This window comes from Pelobates fuscus, chromosome 7, assembly GCF_036172605.1.
Source record: "Pelobates fuscus isolate aPelFus1 chromosome 7, aPelFus1.pri, whole genome shotgun sequence".
NCBI classification, from domain to species: Eukaryota; Metazoa; Chordata; class Amphibia; order Anura; family Pelobatidae; genus Pelobates; species Pelobates fuscus.
The window spans coordinates 28,780,333-28,807,623 of NC_086323.1; the positions used below are offsets into that span (position 1 = coordinate 28,780,333).

Consider the following 27,291-nt stretch of genomic DNA (forward strand, 5'->3'; position numbering starts at 1 on the left):
CACAGAGCTTTTTCACTAAACATCGAATTGTACTGAATTGATTCTAAAAACAAAGTTCAGGCTCAGGAACAGCTGGGTTAGAAACATTCTACAGCTATTATTTTGATCCAATTACATCTATGGCATTACATGTTGTAATTGCCTTTCATCACAATTAAGCAAATATACCACAAGAGAAGTTACATTACAGAGAGAGTAAAAGATACTTGGATCAGCCATGGAATACAAACCTGTATTACAAAACACTTAAAGGGATACAATACAAAGCTCTATTCCTGGCACTACAGCCCTCCCCCCACCCCCCGACACTGAATGTCATAATGCAAAGCGTAAGGACGTCCAGCATCAGATACCGGACGAAAGGTCCATTTGGATGCAGGAAGCTCCTCCAGTGGTCTGGTAGACAGCCACTGGAGGCGGATTTACTGGTGTAATATTTATCATTACATCACCTACGCGTTAAAAAAAAAAAAAAAGATGTTTTTTGTGTTTTAATCCATGGGATAATCTCATTTAAATATTTGTCATTCTGGTTTAGCTTTGTACGAAAAAATTATTTTTTGTTTTGAACAAATTAAAGCAAGTTTATCCGCGCCATTCACAATCTGGGCTTGTTCTGCTTTTGCAAACTCTGAGAAGTAAATTCAGATTTTATTTTTTTTGTTAATAAAAAAAATACAACAACATGCTCATTAAAGGGACACTATAGTCACCTAAACAACTTTAGCTTAATGAAGCAGTTTTGGTGTATAGAACATGCCCCTTCAGCCGCACTGCTCAATCCTCTGCCATTTAGGAGTTAAATCCCTTTGTTTATGAACCCTAGTCACACCTCCCTGCATGTGACTTGCACAGCCTTCCATAAACACTTCCTGTAAAAAGAGCCCTATTTAGGCTTTCTTTATTGCAAGTTCTGTTTAATTAAGATTTTCTTATCCCCTGCTATGTTAATAGCTTGCTAGACCCTGCAAGAGCCTCCTGTATGTGATTAAAGTTCAATTTAGAGATTGAGATACAATTATTTAAGGCAAATTACATCTGTTTGAAAGTGAAACCAGTTTTTTTTTTCATGCAGGCTCTGTCAATCATAGCCAGGGGAGGTGTGGCTAGGGCTGCATAAACAGAAACAAAGTGATTTAACTCCTAAATGACAGTGAATTGAGCAGTGAAATTGCAGGGGAATGATCTATACACTAAAACTGCTTTATTTGGCTAAAGTAATTTAGCTGACTATAGTGTTCCTTTAAGTGTTAGAATTTTTAAAGAGGTTTTCACACGACACATGGCCAGCTTTGAATTCTAGCTCTTGGGAGCAGAGCGTCTTGTCTTACCTTTCTCTTGTCTCAGTCTCATCAACTATTCACTTTGTTCTTTTTTTAAACTGCAGAAACTAAGCGTTTTCGGAAAAGGTTGTGGACCAGCATGCACCAATTCCATTTATTTTATAGAAAAGATCAAGATGACATGAAATAAAAAGAAATTGGGCACTTCTTCGCATGCCAGACATAGCCGCATACCTTCTTGATTTGCCCTGACATTGGGGCCCACAAGTTGATAGGGGCCTGGCTGATCTGGATCACACTTCCCGATGGTCAATGGTTACAGAGCAGCTCAGCCCACCAGAGTTCTTCTACCCTACCACCAGCATATTCGACAAATAACCGCAGGTTGGTACCAGGGCATATTGGTACCATAACAACTACAGAGAGCTAAAAAAAACAAAAATAAAAAAAAATAGGGATCACTTACAAAAGGAAATGTCCTTTTAGCAATAAAATAAAATATAAAATCACACAAAATATCTTCACACTGTACAGTGAGAATAGCTCATGTTCCAAAATGGAATGTGAGCACAGGGACAGGAGGCAGCTAATCTGAATGTAGGTACAGAGAAAAAAAAAAAAGAAAATAAGCCCAGTGCGCCGGAATAATCGTAAGCGTGTGCTTTTGTCATCATTGTGTTCGGCAATGGATGCTGATAATCAGTCAAGTATAAGGAATTTAAATTAATCAACCGTTCGAGGTTGCCAAGTCCTGATAATATCTGAATCCATACAGCTAGCTGTGTAACACTTCTTGCATTATTAAGCATTCTGCTATTTGTAGAAAGCTTTCAGTAACATTACTGCAGAGCTGAGAATTCGTAACGCGGACATCTGCTTAATAGTCTGTGTTAAACACTTACCCTAAAATAACACAGCTACCTCTACGTCTCCCAGATTCTCTACAGATACTTTAATCGTGTGCAATATACAGTGAATGAATGAAAAGAACAAATCATAACTTTTTTATACCCTACGCAGGTTATTCAGTTTTAACAAAAATGTAAGCATTTAACTGCACCGTTGTGTGAAGTTTCACCATCACCACAGAATTTAGAAGAAAAAAATAAAATAAATCTAAAAAAAACTCTTAAACAACTTTTACGTTAGAAAGGTAAGCAGGGAGTACAACTATTTAAATAGATTGTACGCCACAGAGAACATCCCCCAACTGTGGTGGAATTACATATCCCTGCTCCCTTTTTCCTCAAAGCTTCTGGAAAGACTTGTCTTCACCCGTGTGTCTCATTTCCTCAATTCCAACTCTCTCCTTGACCCTCTTCAATCTGGCTTCCGCCCTCTCCACTCTACAGAGACTGCCCTTATCAAAGTTACTAACGACCTAATCGCAGCTAAATCCAAAGGCCACTACTCCATACTAATTCTTCTTGACCTCTCAGCGGCCTTTGACACCGTTGATCATGCTCTCCTTCTTCAAACTCTTCAATCGCTTGGTCTCTGTGACTCTGTCCTCTCATGGTTTTCCTCTTATCTCTCCCAACGCTCATTCAGTGTCTCCTTTTCTAATGATACCTCCTCCCCTTGCCCTGTCTCAGTTGGAGTTCCCCAAGGCTCCGTCCTTGGTCCCCTTCTATTTTCTCTTTATACTGCCTCTCTTGGCAAACTTATTACCTCTTTTGGATTTCACTACCACCTGTACGCTGATGACACCCAGCTATATCTCTCCTCCCCGGACCTCTCCCCTGCCGTCCTGCAACGTGTCACTGCTTGCCTTTCTTCCATCTCTGACTGGATGTCCTCCCGCTTTCTGAAACTCAATCTCTCAAAAACTGAGCTCCTTGTCTTTCCTCCTCCTAATACTGATCCTCCTCTTTCGCTCTCCCTTCAAGTTTGTGGTACCAACATCAGTCCATCCTTGCAAGCGCGCTGTCTTGGCGTCATACTTGACTCTGGTCTCACCTTTGAGCCTCACATCCAGCATGTTGCCAAATCCTGTAGATTCCATCTTAAAAACATAGCCCGCATCCGCCCCTTTCTTGCACCAGATACTACCAAGGAGCTTGTCCATGCTCTAGTAATTTCCCGCATGGATTATTGTAACCCTCTCCTGATTGGTCTCCCCAATAGCCGTACTGCACCCTTACAGTCCGTAATGAATGCTGCTGCTAGATTGATTTTCCTCTCTAGTCGTTTCTCTCACACCTCACCCCTCTGCCAGTCCTTACATTGGCTTCCTGTATGCTATAGGAGTCAATTCAAGGTACTAACTCACACCTATAAAGCACTGAACAACTCTAGCCCCTCTTATATCTCCTCACAGATCCATAGGTATGTCCCTTCTCGGTCTCTCCGTTCTGCCCGTGACCACCTCCTGTCCGTTGTCCGCACTCGTACGGCCAACTCGCGCTTGCAGGACTTCTCGCGGGCGGCTCCCTTCCTATGGAATAGCCTGCCTACCGCCATCAGACTCTCCCCTAGTCTTGCATCTTTTAAGAAGTGCCTTAAAACCCATCTCTTTAGGAAAGCTTATGGCCTCCAAGACTAACCCTTACCTCACATACCTGTCTCTTGCCCTCTCCAAAAGGGCAGCCCACCTTATTTGATTGTAAATTCCTGTCCTAATGTGTTTTACACCCCACCTCCTATAGAATGTAAGCTCGTTTGAGCAGGGTCCTCTTCAACCTATTGTTCCTGTAAGTTTATTTGTAACTGTCCTATTTATAGTTAAATCCCCCTCTCATAATATTGTAAAGCGCTACGGAATCTGTTGGCGCTATATAAATGGCAATAATAAATAAATAAATAAATGATGCTTTGCCAAAGTTTAGTTTGGCAACGCATCATTGGAGTTGAAGTCAGGCAGGGCATCTTTTGCTATTCCTGTTGTAGAAGCAGGGGGGGGCTGGGACAGAATTGCCCCCCCAGGCCCCCTAGATAATTTAATTCAGAGGTGGCTTTCTAATTAAGCGGTTTAGGCGTGCGCCTAAGGCCTTGTGGCCCCCTAAACCACCTTAGGGCAGACTGTGTCGGGTCCTCTGTCAGTGACGGGAGGGGGCCCGGCGGCTTGCTCCATATGCTGCCGGGTGCAAGGCCCCTCCAGGCTGCCTGGTCGGAGAGCGCCTGAGGCCGCTGGTCTGCAGCTCCGCAGTGTTGTGCAGAGCTGTAGACCATGTGTCTCGCGAGATCTGGCCAATCAGAGCATTGCCGCGGGTTACCATGGCAACGCTCTGACCGGGTCTCGCAAGATACATGGTCTGCAGCTCTGCAGTGTGGATATCACCACCGAACCACCAGGGAGCCCACTGGATTACCAGGCAGCCCATACTGGACCACCAGGGAATGACAGAAGGTATTTAGTTCCCTCTCCCTCACACCATCACACACACCCCACACCCCACACATTATTACCTCCCCTTCCTCGCATCACCCCTCACCATCACCCCCACATAAACCACAATGTATTATATTTGTCTTGCTTCAATCAATAACATCAATATCAGTTATAAAACCAGGAAAAGGTAAGCATGGATGGTGAGCTGATTCGATGGGCCACTTGACTGCATTTGCCCCCCCAGGCCTAAGGCTGCCAGCTCTCCCCTATAAGAAGCACATTTATGATCTGGGGGATGCTGCACTCACACATTCTCACAAACACTACCGTCGTCAAATGTATTCCTGCACCATTAGCCAGTGTGTGTTTGTGACATTTTAATCCTGTGTTACGGCGTATGTTGGTGGTCTATAAATAACATTTTATACGCTGGCTTTATTAGAGGGGCTCATGTCCAGCTGCAAGAAAAAAATAAGCAACTAATTAGTTTAAGCATTTTGCTGCCTCTGTCTATTCCCTCTTTAATGTCCAATCTCGTATTCCCTCGGTTACCCGTGATCTGTGCCACCTCTTTCACTCCCCTCTCCTGTTCCTTCATGTTTTTGTGGCCTCCTCCCCAGGCCAATTCCCTCCTGGTGCCCCAGGTTTCCTTTACACACTCTCTTTTGCCCATTTACACTTCATCCTCCTTTACCCCCTCATTGGATTCTTTCCATCCCACTTTTCAAAACACACAATCTTCAATTCCTCTCTCAAATTCTATCCCCCCTCCCCCAGCTTCTTATCCCCCCCGGCGCGGATTCTAGCCTATCTGCCCCCTGTGCACAAAGACCCCTGTTCCACTTCACACTCTGCAGTCCGATCGCGTTCTTGAGCTTCTCAAAAACTCAGATCCTTTGTCCACTTTATTCTCAGCCTGGCACCCTGGCATGACTCACATGGGGCACATGCATCCTACTGCCAGGGAGGTAGCAAACAACACATTTAGTAAATAGACGCAATTTACACATCTCCATCCAAGAGAAACATCAGCTATTCCTGGCATCCAAAGAATTCCCATGAACCTCAGCCAGATCAAAAGCCCTGGGGTGAAAAACTGATTTATAACCACGACAGAAGGTTTTTTGAGAGGAAGAGATTGCAATAAAGAAGCAAGATTGCCAATTTATCAATATGTTTTCAGAATTGTAATTGTGCTAAAACTGCGGATTTGGAGTAATTCTTCAACTCTGGTCTAGTCTTGGATTTGTTAATTTAATTACCGGTATTTGTCTCGAGGTTTTATCTCTTTATGTAGTTGTTGTATATGTATTCACTATTGTATATATTAATGGTGATAAAAATGCATCTTATGCTGATATAGATCCAAATATTGATCTTTGTTATATTCAGAGGAAGCCCAAATTATTATTTAGGTGCACTTGGAGAAGCGTGAATTAGACACCAGACGCGTGTTGGTTATCAAAATAAGCCTCAGGCCTTTATTTTATCAGTTGTGTTTTTATACATTATAAAAAGTAAGTGCTTACGTGCAAATACTCTTGGACAGTAGTAGGAAGGGAGTGAAAGGAGTACAGATAAGACATAGGGATGAACATCATGTACATATAACAAATACGTTCCGAGAAAAAGAAAGAACAGACACATCTCAGGTGGGGGCTATCTGCTCCTGGAACTAGACATGTATGGTCTTAAGTGTCGTTTTAAGCATCAAGCATTTCCTGAGTCCAAGTTAGCCAATTTTAATATAGCATATCATTATATGACACCTATAAGCTTGAACCTTGGAATCAAAGTAAATTCTATCACAATGCCTACAGATCACATTACAAAAATCGCATTAAAGAAGAACTATCACCTCAACACTATCTTAATATAATGATAATTTCATCAAGTTTTGAAAGGAAATAGATTCTTTGTTAAATGAAGTATATGTAAAAAGAAATTTAAAAGGGGGAGATCAACTCGTCCCAATCTTTAGTATGGGATCATTCAGCCATATACATATACCTTGGATCAGACAAGTGGAACCTTTTTTGTGTCTAGTAGCTGCAAAGATCCTGGGCTTTGCATGTAGGAGAGTCCTCATTTTTTCTGTCAAATTAGGTAAAGAAAAAAAAAAAATAGCCTGACTGATGATTAACTAACCAAGAGCCACGGGGTGGCCAACTGATTGCACAGCAAGGCGTTGGGTATGTTGGACACTCAAAGAGTTAACAGTATTTGCCATTTCTAGAAACTGGCCATTTCAAATGTCCTTTGTGACATGATTATAGTTTCGGTTGTCCCGCATATAATTCAGGAGTGAAGATTTGTTGCTGCAACTGCTGGGATAGTCTCCGGTTCTCCTTATTTATCCCAGCAGGCTATCCTCGGTACCCTGTAGGATACGTGTGGGAACTCGTATTATCGCAAAAAGTCAAGCAGATTAAAGGCAGAACTCTCACAACTTGCTGCTTTCCCCTCCCAAACAACTATCTCAGCAAACAAAATTGAATAATTCCCAGACAGACGATAACACCACCTAAAAATGTATACTCCTGTTGTCCATTGATCACAGAAGTTACAATATGGTTTGCAGAGCCCTTGGAAAAACTATTTTTGTATCTGAATATCCAAGCAAGAAACAAGAGGCTGCTTCCTCACAGCCCAGTCCTGATTCGCACTGTTAGATTAATAGTGATTCTAGAATAAAACAATTAATTGTAACATGAAGTTATATAGCCGCGAGTACGATAACTCTGGGCCCCAAGATTGCACTTTAAAATAGAAAACTCAGCAACACTGATCTCCATTTGACAAAAACATATCAAGGTTATTCAATGAAGTGAGAGTAGCCATGTAATGAATTCAAAGTAAATTTAAAGGGAAACTATAGTGGAAGGGAAACAAACTGGTTTTCCTGGCACTATAGTTTCCCCTTCTGTCACTTACCTGGGTCCAGCACCGAGGCTCAGCTCCGCCCACGCTCCTCTCCCGCTGGCGTCTGCCAGCGGGGGAGAGCTAATGCACATGCACGGCAATGGCCACGCTCACATTAGAATCTCCCCCATAGGAAAGCATTATTCAATGCTTTCCTATGTTGATTCCTGCGACGCTGGAGGTGCTCATGCATAGCGTGAGGATGTCCGGTATCGTTTAGACCAAAAGTCGTCTAAGAAGCCGGAAGTCCCTATAGTGAGTGACTGGTAAACAGCCACTAGAGGAGGACTTCACCCTGCAAGGTAATTATTACAGTTTATAAAAAAAACGGCAATAATTACACTTGCAGGGTTAAGGGTGATGGGAGTTGGCACCCAGATCACTTCAATGGGCTGAAGTGGTCTGAGTGCCTGGAGTGTCCCTTAAAACCTCTAGGCCAAAATATCCATATTGGAAAAGAAAATCTCCAAGCCAGCTATCAGTTTAGAGGTTTTGGCCTAAAATTCCCTTTGAATGTCTAAAAATTCACACTTTAGGGAGTGTCCCTGTTTATGAGGTTGCTACATTGTATGTATGCAGCTCGATTGCTTGTAGCTAAGCAGAATTAACGAAGATGTGGTTCGTTCATACAATAGAAAGTATTAGCAACTGCAAAATATGATCGCTGAAAATCGTATCAACTGGCAACCAGGCTCCTGCAGACAAATGCACTTATTGCAGATACAAATCTCACTAGCTTTTTCCTCCAACAAACACTTAAAGGGATACAAAAGGCACTCAGACCACTTTATCTCAATTAAGTGGTCTGGGTGCAGTGTACCTCTACTTTTAAGTCTTTAAACCCTCCCCTCATACAAATAACAGCCCACACACAAACACACAATCCCCACAAACTCAAATTCACTAACAATCCACATACATGCACACAACCCCGCAAGCAGCCTCTCACATGCAATACCCCAAATAGCCCCACACATACACACACACTACCAAACACACAATGTGACATATAAGTTTAATTATTGTACCTCCATAAAGAGTTATTCCATGCATTATAACCATTAACGCCCGCTGTAGTAGTTATACCAGGAGTACCCTGGCCCAGTGCCCTGGTAAAAGGGCAAACAGTTTAGCAATGGTTTGTACTCTTACAAGAGTCTCTACCGGGCGAAAATTCTAATTGGTGGTCCATCGACGTGCTTCCGGCTTCTGCAGAGCCGCAGACGCCAGAAGTTGTGGCCATCACTATCCATTGGCTAAGAGCATCAGCTGATCTCTGTTAGCCAATGACTGACATGACAAATGTTGCACAGAATTGATATTAGCAAATCTATGACTCTAGTTCTGGGCTGGCTGAAAACCCCCCAATAATACTGCCAAAAGGTGTAGTTACAAGCATGGGCAGAAGAGGGGTTGAACTCCGTAAATTACTGAAGTGTTCAAGGTTCTTGAAGTAACCCTTCAATATGCCTCATCTCTTTGCACATGCTTAGAATGGCTAAATAATATATGAATCGTTTGGAAGTAATCCATCTATTCTATCTGAGGCAGACATGTTGCTCGAGCGTTCAAAACAAATATATTTTTGTTAATCAAAATATAAAATATTGCCTATTTTGTCAGCACAGTGTTAATATTTAATATATAAACTCCCTATAGATGAAATGATCATAAAATGTGTAGGCGACAGATTTACATAAAAAGTAGAAAACAGACAAAATATAGTATGGGCAACGCAGCTTTTATCTACCATCAAAATGTTTTTGTGGAATAGATTAAAAAATATATTTTTTTTTAAATTTGCTGGACACTTTGTTTGTCGGAGAATAGACTGTTTCCACCGCTTTCTGACAACCATAAACAAGAATTATAAGATATACATCATTGTTGTAACCTCTTTAAAACATAAAAGCCCATAAAATAGCGTGCCATATTTTCCCCACTTAGAATCCATCATCACACCTCCCAGTAACTAAGGTTTTTGTCAGACTCAAAAAGGCTTAAGTCTCCAAGCAGAATACAAAGTAGACGTTTTAACAAAAGAGGCTGAAAAAGTGCTTTCTGTGGATTTTACCAGCTATGTCACTGTGTGCAAAGGGAAAACGGAATCACTGGATAAAGCATAGAAAATTTCCCAGAAACACAAAAGCATATGTATTATGTTAAGCAGGCCAACCCGTCTAAAAAAACGTTCTAATTTGTCAACATTAACCATTCATGTGTCAGCATTAACTGGAGGAATCATTCATAGCCTCTGAATTACTTCATAAACCCCAGAAATGTGTGTAAATATAAACAGTGGAGTGCATTGTGGCCCAGTTTTTCACCCTGTGATCCGTGGATAACACGGTTTATGCTCATGTGACGGGCACATTTAAAAAGACAAGTTAGGACCGGATTACCTGATGTTAATCAAATGGAACCAGCGTGTTTGTTTATTAAAAAACTAAGTGGGGCCCTGCACACATGAGAAATGTGCAGCTCTTATACAACGATAACACTCTTTATTCTATGGAAGGAATGATTGTGAGTCTCCATGGTCAATAATTAAATATTAAGGGGAGCCTCTACATAAATTTATCCTTTGTGCTATTTTTGTAGTTTTTTTATTTTTTTTTTTTAAAGATCTAAAGAGTATGACTGGACGTGTGACATGGAGGGACTGTTGGAGGAAATTTTAGGAGATTTCCTCAAGCCTCATCTCAAAGCAAATAGAGCCGTTTAGAGCAAGCAAACAAAAATGTTATTTTTTACAAACAGTTATCGAAACATCTTTTAGACATATTCATTCCATGTCCTACAAAGGGCAACAAGATATTAAGGTCGGGTGAAAAAAAAAAATTAAAATGTATCCTTAAACGAAACAGTACAACAAGTTGAATATAAATCCAATTCCGTTTTTGACATCTGTAAATCCTTCAAACGTCTGTCACCTTTGTCGCTGGCAGCGGGGTGCAGGGAAAGGTACGTTTTACTTATCTGAACTTGTCGCTCGTGGCCCTTGGCATCTTCTTCCATGTTTCATCTGCAAGGAGCCGACGTCAGTGCTGTATTCTTGTGCATGCGCAAGAGTGTCTTGTGATATAACTTTTGATGAAGTTGGAATATCGGTGAAATTCCAACTAAATGTTTTGGTTTGGCGTGAGGGGGATGAGGGAGCTGCTGAATGAAAGTATAATCAGTAAAGATCCAAGTCTAAAATAGAAAGCCCCAGTCAATTATGGATGTCAGGACCGTATGGAGCTGCAAAAAGCCAAATTAGGAAGATGTCCCTTTCGAGGTTTGCAATGATCAGATTGGTGTGACAGCAAATTGTATCACTGGGGCATAAAGGAGTTCAACAGCATAAATACCCTTTACCAGTATACAAAAAGGCAAAGATGTGTTTTGATGGCTTAGAGTGCTAATGGCAGAGACATGCCTTCCATCTACAAATGGTCACAGCAAAGTGTATTTTAGCAGTTTGTCACTTAGATGCTAAACATGTGCTAATGTGAGATCTACTCTCAGCTCGGTCAATGCTAGTATCAAGACATATTACACTAGAGCAAAGTCCATTAAACATGTCAGGGTGCATGTACTAACCAAATGCAATTTAAAACCGTAAAATAGTTAAAAATTGAAAAGTAATGTGCATTCTGTCTTAAGTTCCCTATAGATGGTTAAAACGGTCAAAAATCAAGATCGTGAATATAATTTCGCTAGTGTGATAAATAGTGAATAAAAATGTATAATTTAAACACTTATCAAAAATATTGTGTTTGAGGGGCGGGGCCGGACCGCCAAGCTGGACGGTCGCAAGCAGGATCAGCTCCTGCAATGTATCAGCGTATAAGCTTTAAAATCATGATTTTCAACTTGAAAACAGACCAACAGCAATGGTCCTCAGCGCAGAAGGAACACTGGATCCAGGGAGAGGCTGGCTCCTCGAGCTTCAGTCCCCTGGAGAAGAAATCTTCTATGCCCCAGGTGGGGGCTTCTCTGGCAGTGAGTGGGGCGGACGGCCGCTGCCCCGCTATCCTGCCTAACGGAGCCCAGCCAGAGACCCAAACCCAGAGACCTGGCCCTGTTTCTCCCCCCCTATGGACCGGCAGGGGTGATCCTGGTCCTCAACCTGTGGCCCCGACCACGGCGACGCAACTTAAGCCCAGCAACACCACCACCTTGATCTGCGGCCAGAGCGGTGCACCTAAAATGGCGGGCGCCATGTGCGCAGGAGGCAGAGGGAAGACCTGCTCTCTCCCCGTGCTCACAGCAATCAGCGCGGCACCCGGGCACAAGCCTGATGGGCTCGCGGCCTTCCTACCCTGCAACACAAACGGAAGCCTGTTCCCAATTAATATTACATTGACACATGTGTTTGCCTAATACTTTACTCGTTTAATATTTTACTCTGTTGACACTCATGCTTCACCGGATTGTCTCACACTCACTCATGTCTACGTAACTCATATAGATCACATCTTATGTTATGCTATGTACTCTAGACGTGTTTGACTCCCCTGTGACCTAGCTACTTAACTTCAAAAAATGTGTGCAGTGACCCTCTATGCCTTAAACGTGTTCATATGTGTATTTTACCAATCTTGTACCTGCTGTTGGGGCATGGCAAGAGCTCGTGTTAACTATTTGCACCACAAAAATAAAGAATTAAAATAAAAAAATAAAAAAATATTGTGTTTAAAATAAATAGATAAAACAAAGAACATGAAAAGAAAAAAAAAAAAAGACCATCAGGTTCTCTTAACATGTGGTCACCCAAAATACCATTTAAGAAATGGATAGGTTTGCATATCCCCCCCCCCCCCCCCTTTAATAGCTAGAATAGAAAATGCTACACCATGAGTTTGGGGTTTTCCAATTGAGACACCTATTGGAGCTACTACTACAAACATCATTAAAAGACAAACCAAAAAAGCTGCAAAACCTCCCTTCCCCATTCCCTGGACGCCTAGTATAGTCAATCCACTTACATACTCTGCAGAAACGAACAGTGATACAAATGGGTTAATACGAAGTGATATTTGCATATTCTTAAACAGTTTACAGATTAAAATATATATATTAACAGCAAAAATAGGATAGATAAGAGAAGGCGCCAATGGTTAAAAAGGTCTCCTGACTAGCAATAAAATTGTAGTATTATAGCCCAATATTTATACAACTGCTTCCAAGCTTCATTTAATTGCGCACGTACACATTTTCTAAAATGACTGGTTATGAGGCACTGCTATTTTTATCCATTGAAACAATATTATAAGAGTCAGCAGTACTATTTTAATCTAGCTAATGGTATAAATAAATATAGGCCTTCCAGACGCACTATGAGGCTCCACCATGCACTGTATATTTGGCCTGAAGCAGGCTCTGGGTTTTCCAGTATGGAATGGGATATATGCATAGATTTGCATAATGCATAGGGTATTTTTAAACTACACGCGTTTTAAAATGTGTGTCATACTGTCAATTTTCTTAGAAAGTGTTGCCTTAACAGAGCATCTTAAAGGAACACTACACCGTGCAGAATTATTTAAAAACAAAACTAGTTTAGTAAAGTATCCCCCCAATGATTACATGAATGCATTTTTCTTGTATGTATTAATCGGGGGTATATCGTAAAAGAGTTTGTAAAAGCTGCAGTTTTGTTTAAGAAGCTTCCCTCCTTGCGCATGCACAGATTTCAGAATGAACACTTGTCTGATCCGAAGTCTGAGAAGAAGCATGCAAGCTGAAGTAGAGGTGGAAACCAGAAGTCAACCTCATTGGCTGTTGGACAGCAGTGGGGGAAGGGAAGAGGGGGGTCATTATTTAAACTATAAAGTGCAGTTTATATAAGATAAATCCATGTAGAAGCGCTTCATTTCGTCACCGTCACCATCTTAATTTCCACAGGCTCCCAACATGGACATCGCTGCTGGTTGTCCAGTGGTCAGCCTCAAAGGGCTTCCATTTCCTTCCGGACAGTGCTCTTCTGCTCCTGGCACTTCAGGATGTGTGAGAGTTCAGCATTGAGGTCTAGAGGACTCCACAAGATCCTCCATAGATACAGATAATATCTCTGCAGGCGTCACTGGTGACGATGGAGAGATTGACACTTTAAGACAGCGGTACCTCCGCCCAGCATCTACAAACGTCAGGTGTAGGAAAAAAAACTGAGACATGGTAGTATCTATTTTTAAAAGATTTTATCTTTATAAAATACTCATTTTGCAGGGAGTGGTGGCAGTGCCGCTTTAATGGTTGTGGAGTGGTCAAAAGACTTGGAAAAAAATAAATAAAGTGTAAAATATAGGTTTATGAAATATGTTTTTTCACTTACCATGCAAATATTAGAAGTGACTTGCTTTATCCAAACTATAAGGTTTCTTGATCTTTGGACAGTAAGGTTATGAGGGTTGAGCGCAAATATGTTTATTTAATGTGAGCACTACTACATCGATTTCTCAGCGTGAGGACACTAAATCAGGCCCGATTTTAAAAAAGTGGAGGTTATCTCAAGACAAATGGATTTCCCCCAGCAGCCCAGTACAAGAAATCTACATCTGCCGCCCAGGCAAAAGGGCTTGAAATGCCATCAAGAGTCTCTCAGGGTTTGCATCTTCTCCAGACGTGTTGGTCCAATCATGCATCACTGTGTTTCTTTCACATTAAGCTGTGCAGAAGCCTGTTAAAGAGTGTAGTGTATGCATATTGCCATTTATTTTATGTATTCACTACGCCAAGTACAATTCATTCTTTGTATCACATTTTCCCATCTTTTATGTTTTTTCACAGTGGTAATGTCACAGTAGTCATGAGCCCAATGGTTATGTCCTAAAGAAAATTATTTGTTTGCTGCCACCTTCAGTGCCTTATGTCCCCTGGGTACCCCAATATAAGGCACATCTAGTGCAATGGAAAAACCAGCTTCTAACCCAAACCCTCTTGCCTGATCTCATCTGGCTGGAGAGGAAGGGAAGATAAATGTTTGGCATGAAACACAAGGACAATTTTTGATGCACGAAAATGGCATCTCGAAATCTGCACCACACATTGCGCTTAGAAGAGCATCCTCACCGACTTGACAGCTCAGGAGAGGGCAGTGGTGGGGGACACAGGACGGGCGACGGGGGTAGTGGGAGGCCCTAAGAAGAGAAATGTGAGAGACAGGAGATGGACACACAGAGACTAGAGCTCGGACCTCAGAGGACAACCTATACCTTGCTTCCATCATCTTTTAAAGGTCTGGTTCCATCTTTGCCTCCCAGATTGTAGATCTCCTACATTTCTGAATTACTACTAATTACCTGTGTACACCTGATAAAAAAAAACACTTTTTAACACCTTAAGGACACATGACATGTGTGACATGTCATGATTCCCTTTTATTCCAGAAGTTTGGTCCTTAAGGGGTTAAGAAAATATCCTAAATGATGGAAGACCAGCGCGTCTCATTTTCTTCTTGTCGTCCACTAATTAAACTATATATTGACATGTCTGATGGGGAAAAAATAAATAAAATAAAAAAAGAAGAGCTTCCTCCTCTGATCACTCTCATTGAGTGGGTTTGCTTCTATCTCCAGCGACAGGAGACGTTAATAGCACAGGTTGTTACAAAGCTTAGAATGTTCCATTAATTGGTTAAAGTGCACTTTAGATGAAACAGAAAAATGAAATAAGAAAAAAAATATAGCATTTCTTACTCTGCCCATTTCCTACCTACGTGAATTATATATGAAGGCTACTTCAGAAGAAGAGTTCATGCTTAATGTAGAAATGTACTGGTATGGGAGAAAAAAAAAAAGTCTAATGAACAAGAAGCATTGGAAAACTCAAGGTAGCTATATTCTGCTTCCACTTTATAATCAAGGGTCGGTACAGCTTGAAAGATGAAAGAAAACCAAAAACCAGAATACTCTGTGAAGTCAAGCAAGGAACATTAGGAATATCTGTCAATTTATGGTTTCCTCAAAAGGTAAAAATATAAAAGGGGGGGGGCGCAGAATCTTCCATGCAGAAGAGTCGCATGAAGCCTGATCTCCAAACAAACAGCCGACTTTTAAGCTTGTTTTATGTTTATTTGCCAGTCTGTGCTTTTCAGTGCTTTTGTGGGTGCACAGCTAGTGCATCCTGGAGTGTCTCCAAGCAGCTTTGGCAGTCAGGCAGTTCTGCGGTAGTGGCGTGGGCACGGGAGAGGTGGCCAATCTCTCGGCCTGCAGTTCACTCGAGCTGGAACCTGTATCTACTGCCTAACTCCTACTATCCCCTCTCTGCTGGTGAGGGACATTCCTGCACAAGCAGTATACTCACTAAAGATATAGTGACCTGCTGAATGTTTCAGTGTGTAACTATAAGGGGCACCATCCTCCCTAATATGTCGGATGCCATGAGTACTTTAGACGGACTTTGTCTGACATCTCAAACTCTGACCAATCTAGAGTGGTTATTTGCTGTATATTGATCCAAACTTCACAAGTGAATGCAGACCTCCATACCTGCAAAGCAGACCAATACTCTACCTTCCCCTCTGAGTGTCTCATGTTAAATGTGTGGTTATGGCTCCCATACCGTCTTCACCTTCTGATTGGGAGGCCACTGCTTCATATCAATCCAGCAGGCAACAACTCCTTGGTGCTGTTGTGGTCCTCACGGCATGTGGGTCTATGTCAACATCTACCTACCATCGGGTATCTGTTGCCACTTGGGCCACTCAGATGTCTACTGCTTTGGGGGGAGTGTACTTTGTGCCCAAAGGGAATCGGCGGATCATAGCCTTGTGACCAGGGACTTCCAGGTGTCCTACCTCTCTAACCTATTTAAGTTGGGTTATCCCACCATAGTTTTATAACCCTGAGACGTTCTTTGATTAGTGTTGAAGTTAATCATATGTATGCAGTTTCTAGCATTTAACAATCACTCCATCCAATGTCTTTTACTTTTCTTTGCTTATTAGTCTAACCTTTCAATTAACTGCAGCGCAACAGCCATGGCAAGTATAGCCTATATTTATCTAATCGAATACCTTATCTTTCATTCTACTACTGACGCCGTTCTCATACTGGTCTACGCTGGACTATTGGCTCTCTGTATACATGTGCTTCTCATGGCATTCATGGCGATTTCTATATGTTACTGTGACATTACTCGTAGACAGTGCTCACTTTTACGCAATATTTTTCTATTTTAAAATAAAGGTATAGATATCGCCTGCAACACTTCTCTCCTGTAACTGCAACCACGGATGACTCTTACGTTGCACTATATATTTTGTATTACGAAAATTGAAAATACTGCCTGGACTGTGGTGAAACCAACCTCGCCACTGGGCATTGGAGAAGCCTGTTTGCCTGCCTCCTGCCTGCTGACTATGGCCCCTGGGAGATTTGGCCCTTTAAATACAGTATTTGTGCATATTGTATTTTATTATGCTGCTGCTGGCCCTTTAAAGTACCATCTGTCCCCAGACTGTTAATGTACTGTGTTCCTGGCTTTCTCCCACTTGGTTCAGTAAATGGGGCTTACTAAACCAAGTACCACACAGGCGGACTACCCAGAAGTGGAAGTGTGCAGGCAATTTACCTCCCAGGCTGGGAGCCTGCTGTAGGTAAATTGCCGACCGCTGGGTGGCCGCCATTCGACAAACGAACACGTGGCGGCGGCCATCTTTAATTCAGCTGAAGTTTTACCTTCTCCAGACTTCAATGCATTCGACAGTTCGAATGCCATTCAATAGTTCATTTGACAGTTCGACAATTCAAATGGTTGTCGTTCGTGTGTTTGAACTGACTTTAACATGGGAAATAGACCGACCGCACAGCCCGAATCTATGGGACTCTTTTGGGCATGAAAATGTGCTTGCGGTCGGTCAAATAAGACTTTCCCTTAACTTTTTAACCCCTGAACCGATTGCCCTGATTTTTGAGTATGTGTATATTTCAAGCATGCTAATTCTGAAAATGTATGTGAATGGCATGTATATGGGAATGGCATGTATATTTTGGAAGTTATTAATATTTTGTAAAAACTTTATTTCTCTGCCTGTGATAATTATATTACCCATTGTGTTCAGTAATCATATCACAGGAGGAGGAGAGGATTTTGTGTGGGAGTGTCTGTGTGTATTGTACGGATTGATTGGTTGTATTTCAAAACCCTGTGGGCTGTACTAAGTGTGTAGATTGTGAATAAAAGAGGCTGTATGTGCCAGTACAGTCAGTTTTGCTTGACCTCAAAACGAAGTGTCGTCTCGTTATTGGGGGAATTGGATTGTATGCGGATTGCCAGGAGTGTAAGCGGATTGTATGCTTTTTCTGTTCAGCCGTTTACAGCATTCATACGTTTGAGAGCATTTGTATGCTTCTCCGGTTCGGTGGTTGTGGTGTCTGCTAGAGTGCTTGGAGCCCTCAGGAAGCGCTAAGAGCATCCATCAACTGAGGTACCCAGTCGGGGTGCCCGTCGATTCGTTACAGGGACATTACCCTAATATATTGAACCCACCTTGGACAGCTGCTCTCTGGTGAGCTAACACCCTGCTTTGCGGATGGCCGCACTCCCTTACCCACCGACAACTACACACCACACGTTAGCGTAAGGACCCACTATAGGTGCCGAATTAACCCCTCGTATTTCCGACACTACACAGGCACTCCGAACTAGCCTACCTGCCCAGCAACCAGGAGCTGACATTTAGCCTTTGCCTGGCTTCCCCCATGGGAACGCTGACCTCCATGCACATGACCATGAAGGGCCCCCCGGGGACTTCTTAACCTGACAAGAGGGTACCGCACACACCCCCAAGCAATGTAGTCACGCTGATGACACAACAAATCACAGACACAACCCACCTGCTCAGAAGGGAACTCTACTCCACCTGCACTGAAGTAACCTGGCCTCCAATAACCCACCATAATCACACAGTGCATACATCTGTCACCACCACAGCTGTGTTATGTTTACTAACCAATAAGCATTAACCTTAGAATGTTACATTATTATTCTTTGATGATCAATGTTAGACTACATAGTGTAGCCTTGTTAATCTCTATGCAATTTTAAACATAACTGCATTTCGTTTCAACATGTATTTTACCTAAATAACAAGTTATTGTGCACAGTATTTCCTATGCCATGATATCAGCTGTTGAAAATCGGTCTCATACCGCTGTTGTGGCGTAACAGACCTAACTGTCAATCCATGCACGAATAAAATAAAGAATTTAAAAAAAAAAAAATTGAAAATACAATACTTTTTTGTTGCTGACCTGAGCTTTTAAACCTATCAGTTCCGTTTATGATCACATGACTATAACATTGTATTATTTTGACCCGCAGAAAAATTATAAAAAAAAAAAAAAAAAAGAGTGTGACATATTTTAAATTCTTTGAGTGAGAGCCCCCCTCCCTGCCATGTATCAAGGGACAAAAACACACACACTTACACTGCACTCATACACACACACACACACACACACTGCACTCATACACATACACACTGCATTCATACGCACACACTGCATTCATTATATACACACACTGTAAATAAATATCCAATTAATATAATTTTTTTAGGATCTAATTTTATTTAGAAATTTACCAGTAGCTGCTGCATTTCCCACCCTAGTCTTATACTCGAGTCAATAAGTTTTCCCAGTTTCTTGGGGTAAAATTAGGGGCCTCGGCTTATATTCGAGTCGGCTCATACTCTAGTACAGGGGTAGGCAACCTACGGCACTAGTGCCATGCACGGCACTCAAGGTGCCTTTGCACGGCACTCAAGGCTGCTAGAGCCAAACAGGCTCTGGCCTATCAGGAGTCCCAGTAAAACAGGCTCTGGCCTATCAGGAGTCCCAGTAAAACAGGCTCTGGCCTATCAGGAGTCCCAGTAAAACTTCAGATATCTGCTAATCCGAAAAGGTGGTGAAGGACAATCCTCAATTTATGCATTGCAGCACGTAGAGGAAGTGATCTCATATCACTTCCTCCCAGCTCTTGTGAATGGGAATCCACACAGTAGTAGAGCAGCACACAGTTGCAGCTCCTGTCTTTGACATGTACCTGGCCGGCCTGGTCCCCACTGGAACCCAGGGAAGTCGCCCACACTGCTAGATATACACAGAAATGCAGAATAACCCTTCCCACCATACAAATAATATGGACAGCCCACACACAAACATACACACAATCCGAACAAACGCAACACCACTAACAATCCACATACATGAACACAACCCCATATGCAGCCTCTCATATGCAATATCCCAAACAGCCCCCACACACTACCAAACACACAATGTGACATATCCATCCACACACACAATTCCACAAGCAGCCCCCATACACAGCTTACATTCATATGTATCATACACAATACCATAAACTACTCATGAACATATACAATATAATAGCTCATATATGTAGGGCCGTCTTTAACACGGGGCAAACGGGGCAGCTCCACCGTGAGCCCCGCTGGCCTGAACTATTTCTCACCCCCCCGGCCGGTAATCCGCACACTAAGGAGACCCACCGGCTGGCCCATGCACAAAGGGCCACCTGGTGGGCTTCTGTCAGCAGGGGTCTGGTCGCGCGCTGAGGCACTTTAACAGCGCAAGTGGGCCCCTTGCTTTTCGGCAGCAGGCTGGGAGGAAGGGACGGCCGTGCATCACTTCCTCCCACAAAGAGAGGAGCGCGCGAGAAAGAAGAGTAGGCAGAGTGGAGGGGGGCTTGACGAGAGAGCCAGACCCCAACTCCCAACACCTTCAGCCACCAGCAGGAAAGGTAGGAAACTGGAGGGTGGATTTTTAAAGTGTAAATTTTGTGTGTGTTAGTATGCTTGTGTGTGTGTGTCAGTATATCTATCTGTGTGCGTGTGTCAGTATTTGTGTGTCAGTATGTCTGTGTGTCTGTCTGTCAGTGTGTGTGTCAGTATATATGTGTGTGTGTGTGTGTCAGCATGTCTGTGTGTGTCAGCGTTGGGGTGGAGGAGGTGATTGCACGCCTGGGGAGGGGGGACAAGGTCCAGGGGGCCCCAAGCAAATGCTATGCCCAGGTCGAGTCAATATTAAAGACGGCCCTGCATATACGCACATATACAAAGATACAAAGCAATTACAGTAAAAATAACACAAGCAGAATACGGCAGCACACGCACCTCAATTAAAAAAAAAATAGGACCGCACGCTTCGGGACATCACAATCCTATATCGGCACAGTGCTGCTAAAAGGTTGCCTACCCCTGCTCTAGTATATACGGTAACCTTCTATAGTTGACTATGTTTGCCAAACATCTTTGGTGGAGTGCACAGAGGACCAATTGGTTTAGCAATTGTGAAGGCAAAAAATAAATAAGCAAAACTATCCGAGGTGACATCAGAGTCCTATTTTGCACATAAACAAAAATGTGCATGCTTATTTAATAAGGTTAAACAATTAAATTACTAAATCTTTATGAATGGTCATTTACCAGAATTTAAAAAAATTATGTATATGTAGGAACTATAGATAGATAGATAGATAGATAGATAGATATACATCTACTTCTCCTCTCCATTCACAATGTTTGCCCTGGTTTTGCCTTGTCTGAACAGGATTGTGATGTAATCTGTGATACAAATGTAAAAGAAAATAAATCACATGCAAAAGAATATATTTCAAAATGTATTGCAAGTAAAGGTTGATTTACAATGTCACTTCCCTGTAAATTCCATAGAAGTGACAGTCTGTTGCTCTCGGCTGCAATGCCTTTCTAATTATACGCACAAATATTGAAATAAAAAAGTATGCAGAGTCATCCTGACTTTTCTTTTTTACAATGTGGCTCTCATATCAAAGCTCTTTATTTATAAAGACATCAATTTCACAACTCACAAATATAAAATTATCTGTAGAGATAAATAGGTCACTTTGGGGCTTATTAACCGACTAGTTAAAGGGACACTATTGGCCCCCAAAAAAACTTTAGTTTAATGAAGCAGTTTTGGTGTATAGATCATGCCCCTCCAGTCTCACTGCTGAATTCTCTGCCCTTTAGGAGTTAAATCACTTTGTATATACAGCCATAGTCACACCTCCCTGCATGATATTTGCACATCCTTCCTAAACACTTCCTGCAAAGAGAGATCTAATATTTAAACTTCCTTTATTGCACATGGTTTAAATTTATAATTTCTTATCCCCTGCTCTATGAATACCCTTCTATATCCTGTGTGTGATTTAAGTTCAATTTATAGAGCAGGAGATAAAAACTTACAAGGTAAGTCAACATCTGATCATGCCGGATGTGTGAGCCACAGCCAGGGGAGGTGTTACAAGGGCTGCATAAACAGAATTTTAATGTCAAATAAGCCAAACTGAAAGAAATTTAAAAAACAAACCTTCTCCAACTGTTACTTTCCCAGCTCGGGTCTTTTCAGGTTAGTTTTGATTTCTCCATTTAGTGAATATATCCCGACAGCACAAGTATTTATTCAGTGAATGACAAGTGCACTTTGTTAATTTTTTTTAATCCGCTCATGAATAACTTCCTAAGGCACTTCACATTACAAAAACTGAACTGTGCTTAGAGCTGGATTCCAGCCGGGCTAATCCACTATACTAGTTGATGCCATAGCTACCAGCAAGTATTCCTGTAGCTCCATCACTTTTCCCAGAATAATTCACAATGTGGAGAGGCTCCTAGGAAGTCACTAATCACTTTCTAATAAGACACCTATCTGGACCTCTGTCAATCTGCATACAATCAGGCACTACAATCCACAAGACAGACCACTTATTAGCTCAAAAAACAACTTACAGTTCTGACACAGTATGCACTCCGAGTTTAAAACAGCTTTAAATTAGGAGTTTAAAACACCTGCAGACCCCTGGTTTTTATTTTGTAACAAGGCGGTGAGTGCCTGTTCAGCTGATAGGTGCTAGTTTTAAAAGCCCTTTGGTATCCTCGAATTATCTACTTTGCCCAGGAAAGTTCTTATGAGCAGTATTTAAACTATGTACCGGTATTTGTATTTAAAGAATGGGTTTGATTTCCATCAAAGGGATTGCAATAGAGTTCTTGAAGATCTCTCTTCCTCTTTCTCTAAGAAGGTGAGAAAATGTGAGATGATTTAAAAAAAAAAAACAAAAAAAAAAAAAAAAAACACTTATGCCCATTGCCATCCTGTGTTCAAGGCAACCTCATCGCCTCACGACACGCACGTATCGAGAAATGGCATACGAGCACATATGAACTCGCCCATTGCTCATGTGAATTTTAAATAATACATTTAAAAAGCACAACCCAGAGCTAACGTTTAGTTAGTCAACAAGTTGTGCAAAAACCCACAGTGACAATTTTGCCTTAATAGTTGCATCACTTGGAAGGGTGGGGGGGGAGAGGTGAATACATGTATGGATTTAATTGTATCTGCATAGACAGCCAATCACCCTATAACATTTTCTGACTGACTTCACATAAAAAAGAAAATAAATCTAATTAATAATAATACAGAAAATATGTAGTAAGTAAAACAAAATACTTAGCTACTCTAAATGATACATTTGCGAGTGATATTGTCATTCACACTATTTGAGGATCAATCCAGATTAATATTTTATTGGAGAGCACTCACTGGTGTGCAAGGTGTAAGTACGTCAAAACTTGCACACTTATTTCAAATACACTCTGCTTGTGTACGTGTACCTGGGCTTCTTATTCCCATGATTACATTACAGATATCAATGTAACATTTAGTATTTGCATAGTGTGCCAGGCTGTGCCTAGACAGTCTTGCATTCAAAATATACTCTACGTATAATAAAATCAGAATTGTAATATTATATTTACCATAACAAGTAGATGGATATTAGAATGTGCCATTATGTCCAAAGTGAAAGAACCTATTTAAAGTCCCATCAGCCATAACCTATTTTTTGTTTTGCTTCTGGCTTGCTTAAATTTTTTGTTCTTTTCTATAGACTCCAACCTTGCAAATTAGTTTTATTTTTTATTGATAACACTGCCATAAACTCCCACTATACCTGGGACACACCTTCCCCATTAATCTGATTCTCCCCCAAACCCCCTCCATGCCATCTTCATTCTCTGGTCCTTTAAGACCTATTCAAACATAACCTTGTTATGTAGCACTCAGGACATGTACAGAGGCACTGATGCTAAGCAGCCAAGGGACTCCATTCAGACTGGGTGTTCAAACATCACATTCGGACAATACCATTAAATGATGATGGACATTACAGGGTTAGAACAAATCCCTGCATGTCCTTTAATTCATAGAATAAGAAAGGTACAGTAAATTGTATTCATTTCCTCTGAATTCCAAGACAGGTGTTGTGTATACAAGAGTGTGTCATCATTTATTGTATATTGTGTCATCGAAAGAGTGGGAGTGGCAAACACACAATGCACTGACAGCATGACAAAGCACGATCTGGGCTGTAACAAGGTCTTGTACCCACAGCAGACAAATAACCAATATATAGAGGACGATACAAACATTCACACACGTAAATATATACAGCACAAGATAAAACCACACAGATCAATGCTGAGAATAATTTAAAATCAATATCTAAAAATATCACAATTAAAAACCCATCAGGAAGTCCCAGTGTGTTAAAATGTCAGCCACAGCTATACAATCCATGTGGCTTTCACAAATACAATATAACAAGAATATATTACAGGTAGACAGACAGGTTTGTGTTCCCACGTGACTACAGCAATGCAACGGTTAATGGTCTCCACTCCATCCTGCTCACAGATTGAGGGGTGTGTACTCGATTGTAGCCTTCCAATTGGCCACCTCGGCTGCATGTGACTAGATCTGATGCTCAGCCGCAGCCAACAACAGCCACACATGTAGCTTTCCTAGCTTTCATTCATAAAGTCAGTCTGGATACATAGTATATGATTAGACAAGGCAAGGTGGAGCATCCGGGAGAGGGGACAAGCATGTGACAAACATCCTTATTCCTATACCATCACAGAGATTCTGCAAGAATTGCCAAAGTAAAACTACAACTCCCATGATGCACTGAAGCCTTAAAGAGGTATTGTCACTTTTCTGTTGGTGACAGTTTTTCAATGCCTCATCTAAGTAAATACAATTGAAGCATTAAGTGTGGTGCGCCTGCTTACACACATTTTGCATTCATTATAAAATAAATGCTGCACTAACAGCCAATTTATTGAATGGTCTGTGCAAAAATGTCACATGTAACAGATTCACTTTGGGCTAGAAAGGAATCATGGGAGCTGCAGTTGAAAACTGATGGGGTCTGTCTTTTGGCTACCTTGTTTCAAGGCTTTCAAAATAAATCTAACATACCATTACGTAAAAGATAAAATAGTATCAGACTTTGTTCGACGAATGGTAATTTCATAAACAACTTTTTTTTTTTTTTTTTTTTAAAATGATGCCAACATGCACATCAATGTACCAAGTATAATGAGTGTGATATATAAAGTTATTGCTCTCAGAGCACACAGCGTTAATCCCCATAGAGAGCAGAACTCACCTGTCAATTGTATTAAATCCACTAAACAATGAATGTGCCACAACATGCTTTAATACAGCTACTTACATAATGCACAGCCAGACATTGTGTTAACCCTGCTCTTACCAAAACTGTAATAATCTGTGCCATAATAAACATTGCTCCTAATGCAGTGCACCGTTATTTATACAGCGCTCTAAATACACTGCACCACTATTTATACAGCGCTCTAAATACACAGCACTGTTATTTATACAGCACTCTAAATACACAGCACTCTAAATACACCAGTTATTTATACAGCGCTGTAAATGTGCTGCAGTTATAGAGCGCTCTAAATGCACTGTATCAATCTTTATACAGCGCTCTAAATGCACTGCGCAATTATACAGCGCTCTAAATACACCACAGTTCTTCACACAGCGCTCTAAGTGCACTGCATCACTATTTAAACAGAGCTATAAATGCACTGCACCCCAGTTATTTATATAGCGCTCTAAATACACCAGTTATTTATACAGCGCTCTAAATACACCACAGTTATTTATAGAGCGCTCTAAATGCACTGCATCGATCTTTATACAGCACTCTAAATGCACTGCACCATTTCTACAACACTCTAAATGCACTGCACCATTTCTACAACACTCTAAATGCACTGCACCAGTTATTTCTACAACACTCTAAATGCACTGCACCAGTTATTTCTACAACGCTCTAAATGCACTGCACCAGTTATTTCTACAACGCTCTAAATGCACTGCACCATTATTTCTACAACGCTCTAAATGCACTGCACCGCACTTAATACAGCGCTCTAAATGCACTGCACCAGTTATTTATACAGCACTCCAAATACACTGCAGTTATTTATACAGTGCTCCAAATACACTGCAGTTATTTATACAGTGCTCTAAATGCACTGCACAGTTATTTATACAGCACTCTAAATGCACTGCAGTTATTTATACAGCGCTCTAAATGCACTGCACAGTTATTTATACAGCGCTCTAAATACACTGCAGTTATTTATACAGCGCTCTAAATACACTGCAGTTATTTATACAGCGCTCTAAATGCACTGCACAGTTATTTATACAGCGCTCTAAATACACTGCAGTTATTTATACAGCGCTCTAAATGCACTGCACAGTTATTTATACAGAGCTATAAGTTCACTCACTCATTACTTGTTAAATACGTTTTCTAAAGAAAATCGATACACAAAAAAATCTGAAAACACAAAATCCCCATCATCTACTCTGTGATTTTGGAAAGAAGTGTCCATGGATGTAGAGGTTTTTATTTTGAAATGTTCATCAATAAATGCTTTTGTTTTTAACGGATGTAACAAGTCAACCATTTTGGATGGTATGCATCACACCAAGCTGAGCGAATCGGATGCAGATATTGATAGACAAACAATATAACAAACCAGTGCATGCTACAAACACATAGTGCGAACCCCGAGGAAAGTAAAGCAGGGGTAACATTATATACACACAATAGAGAATATAGTTTGCGTAAAAACAGAGTGTAGGATCAGAGGCCGCAATAGGAATCAGCGCTCTGTTAGGAGCGATATATTAAAAGAGGTTATGCAGCAGCCAAGGTACTCTCTGTTCAATAACCTGCTTTGACATGAATAGAATGGTACGTTTATAGACACAGTGTATGGGTGTGAGCTACTAACTGGCGTTTCCCTGGACAACCAAGATTTCACTAACCTAAACAAATGTACACCTCCAAACCAATAGGCATGATTTAACTTTTTAAGTGACCAAATTATTATAACACGCTGCATATATATTGAAACAGGGCCAAGGTGTAAATGCTACTCACTACAGCCTTCCTCATCGCTGTTATCGTAGCAATCATCATCTTCATCACATCTCCACAGTATGGGTATACAACGCATGTTCCTGCACAAAAATTGGTTCTCTTCACACTCGAATACGGGCGGACCCACCCCTGGAAGAAGACAGAACCAGTGAATAGGAGAGGATAAAGAAAGAATCGTGGGTGCCCTACTGAGATAACCTGAAGACAATCACAACCCTTTCTGGTGTCTGAGCATGATGGGAGTTGGAGTGGTTTGCTTAGAGAAAGAAAGGTTTTGATACTCTGCTCAAATAGGGCCATTTTATTTTCTATTAAATTGGATATTGATATCCTGGGACATAGATAATACTAAACACAATGTTGCAATAATGCATCTTACACAGGTGGATTGCAAGAGTTGGCAGGGACAGGGAGGCTGACAGGACTGAGCACAGAAAAGGG

General features: G+C 41.4%; 1 protein-coding gene across 2 annotated transcripts in view; it reads right to left on the reverse strand.

Annotated features, from left to right (window-relative positions):
* Positions 1-27,291, reverse strand: part of LRP8 (LDL receptor related protein 8) — a 125,754-nt gene that overhangs the window by 93,191 nt on the left and 5,272 nt on the right. For both annotated transcript variants that reach the window (XR_010084076.1, XM_063427849.1), the window contains exon 2: positions 26,851-26,979. Coding sequence is in view for 1 of the 2 variants with exons in the window: in XM_063427849.1 (XP_063283919.1) it covers positions 26,851-26,979 (129 nt within the window). In the remaining variant the exon portion in view is untranslated. The remainder of the gene's footprint in view (positions 1-26,850; positions 26,980-27,291) is intronic.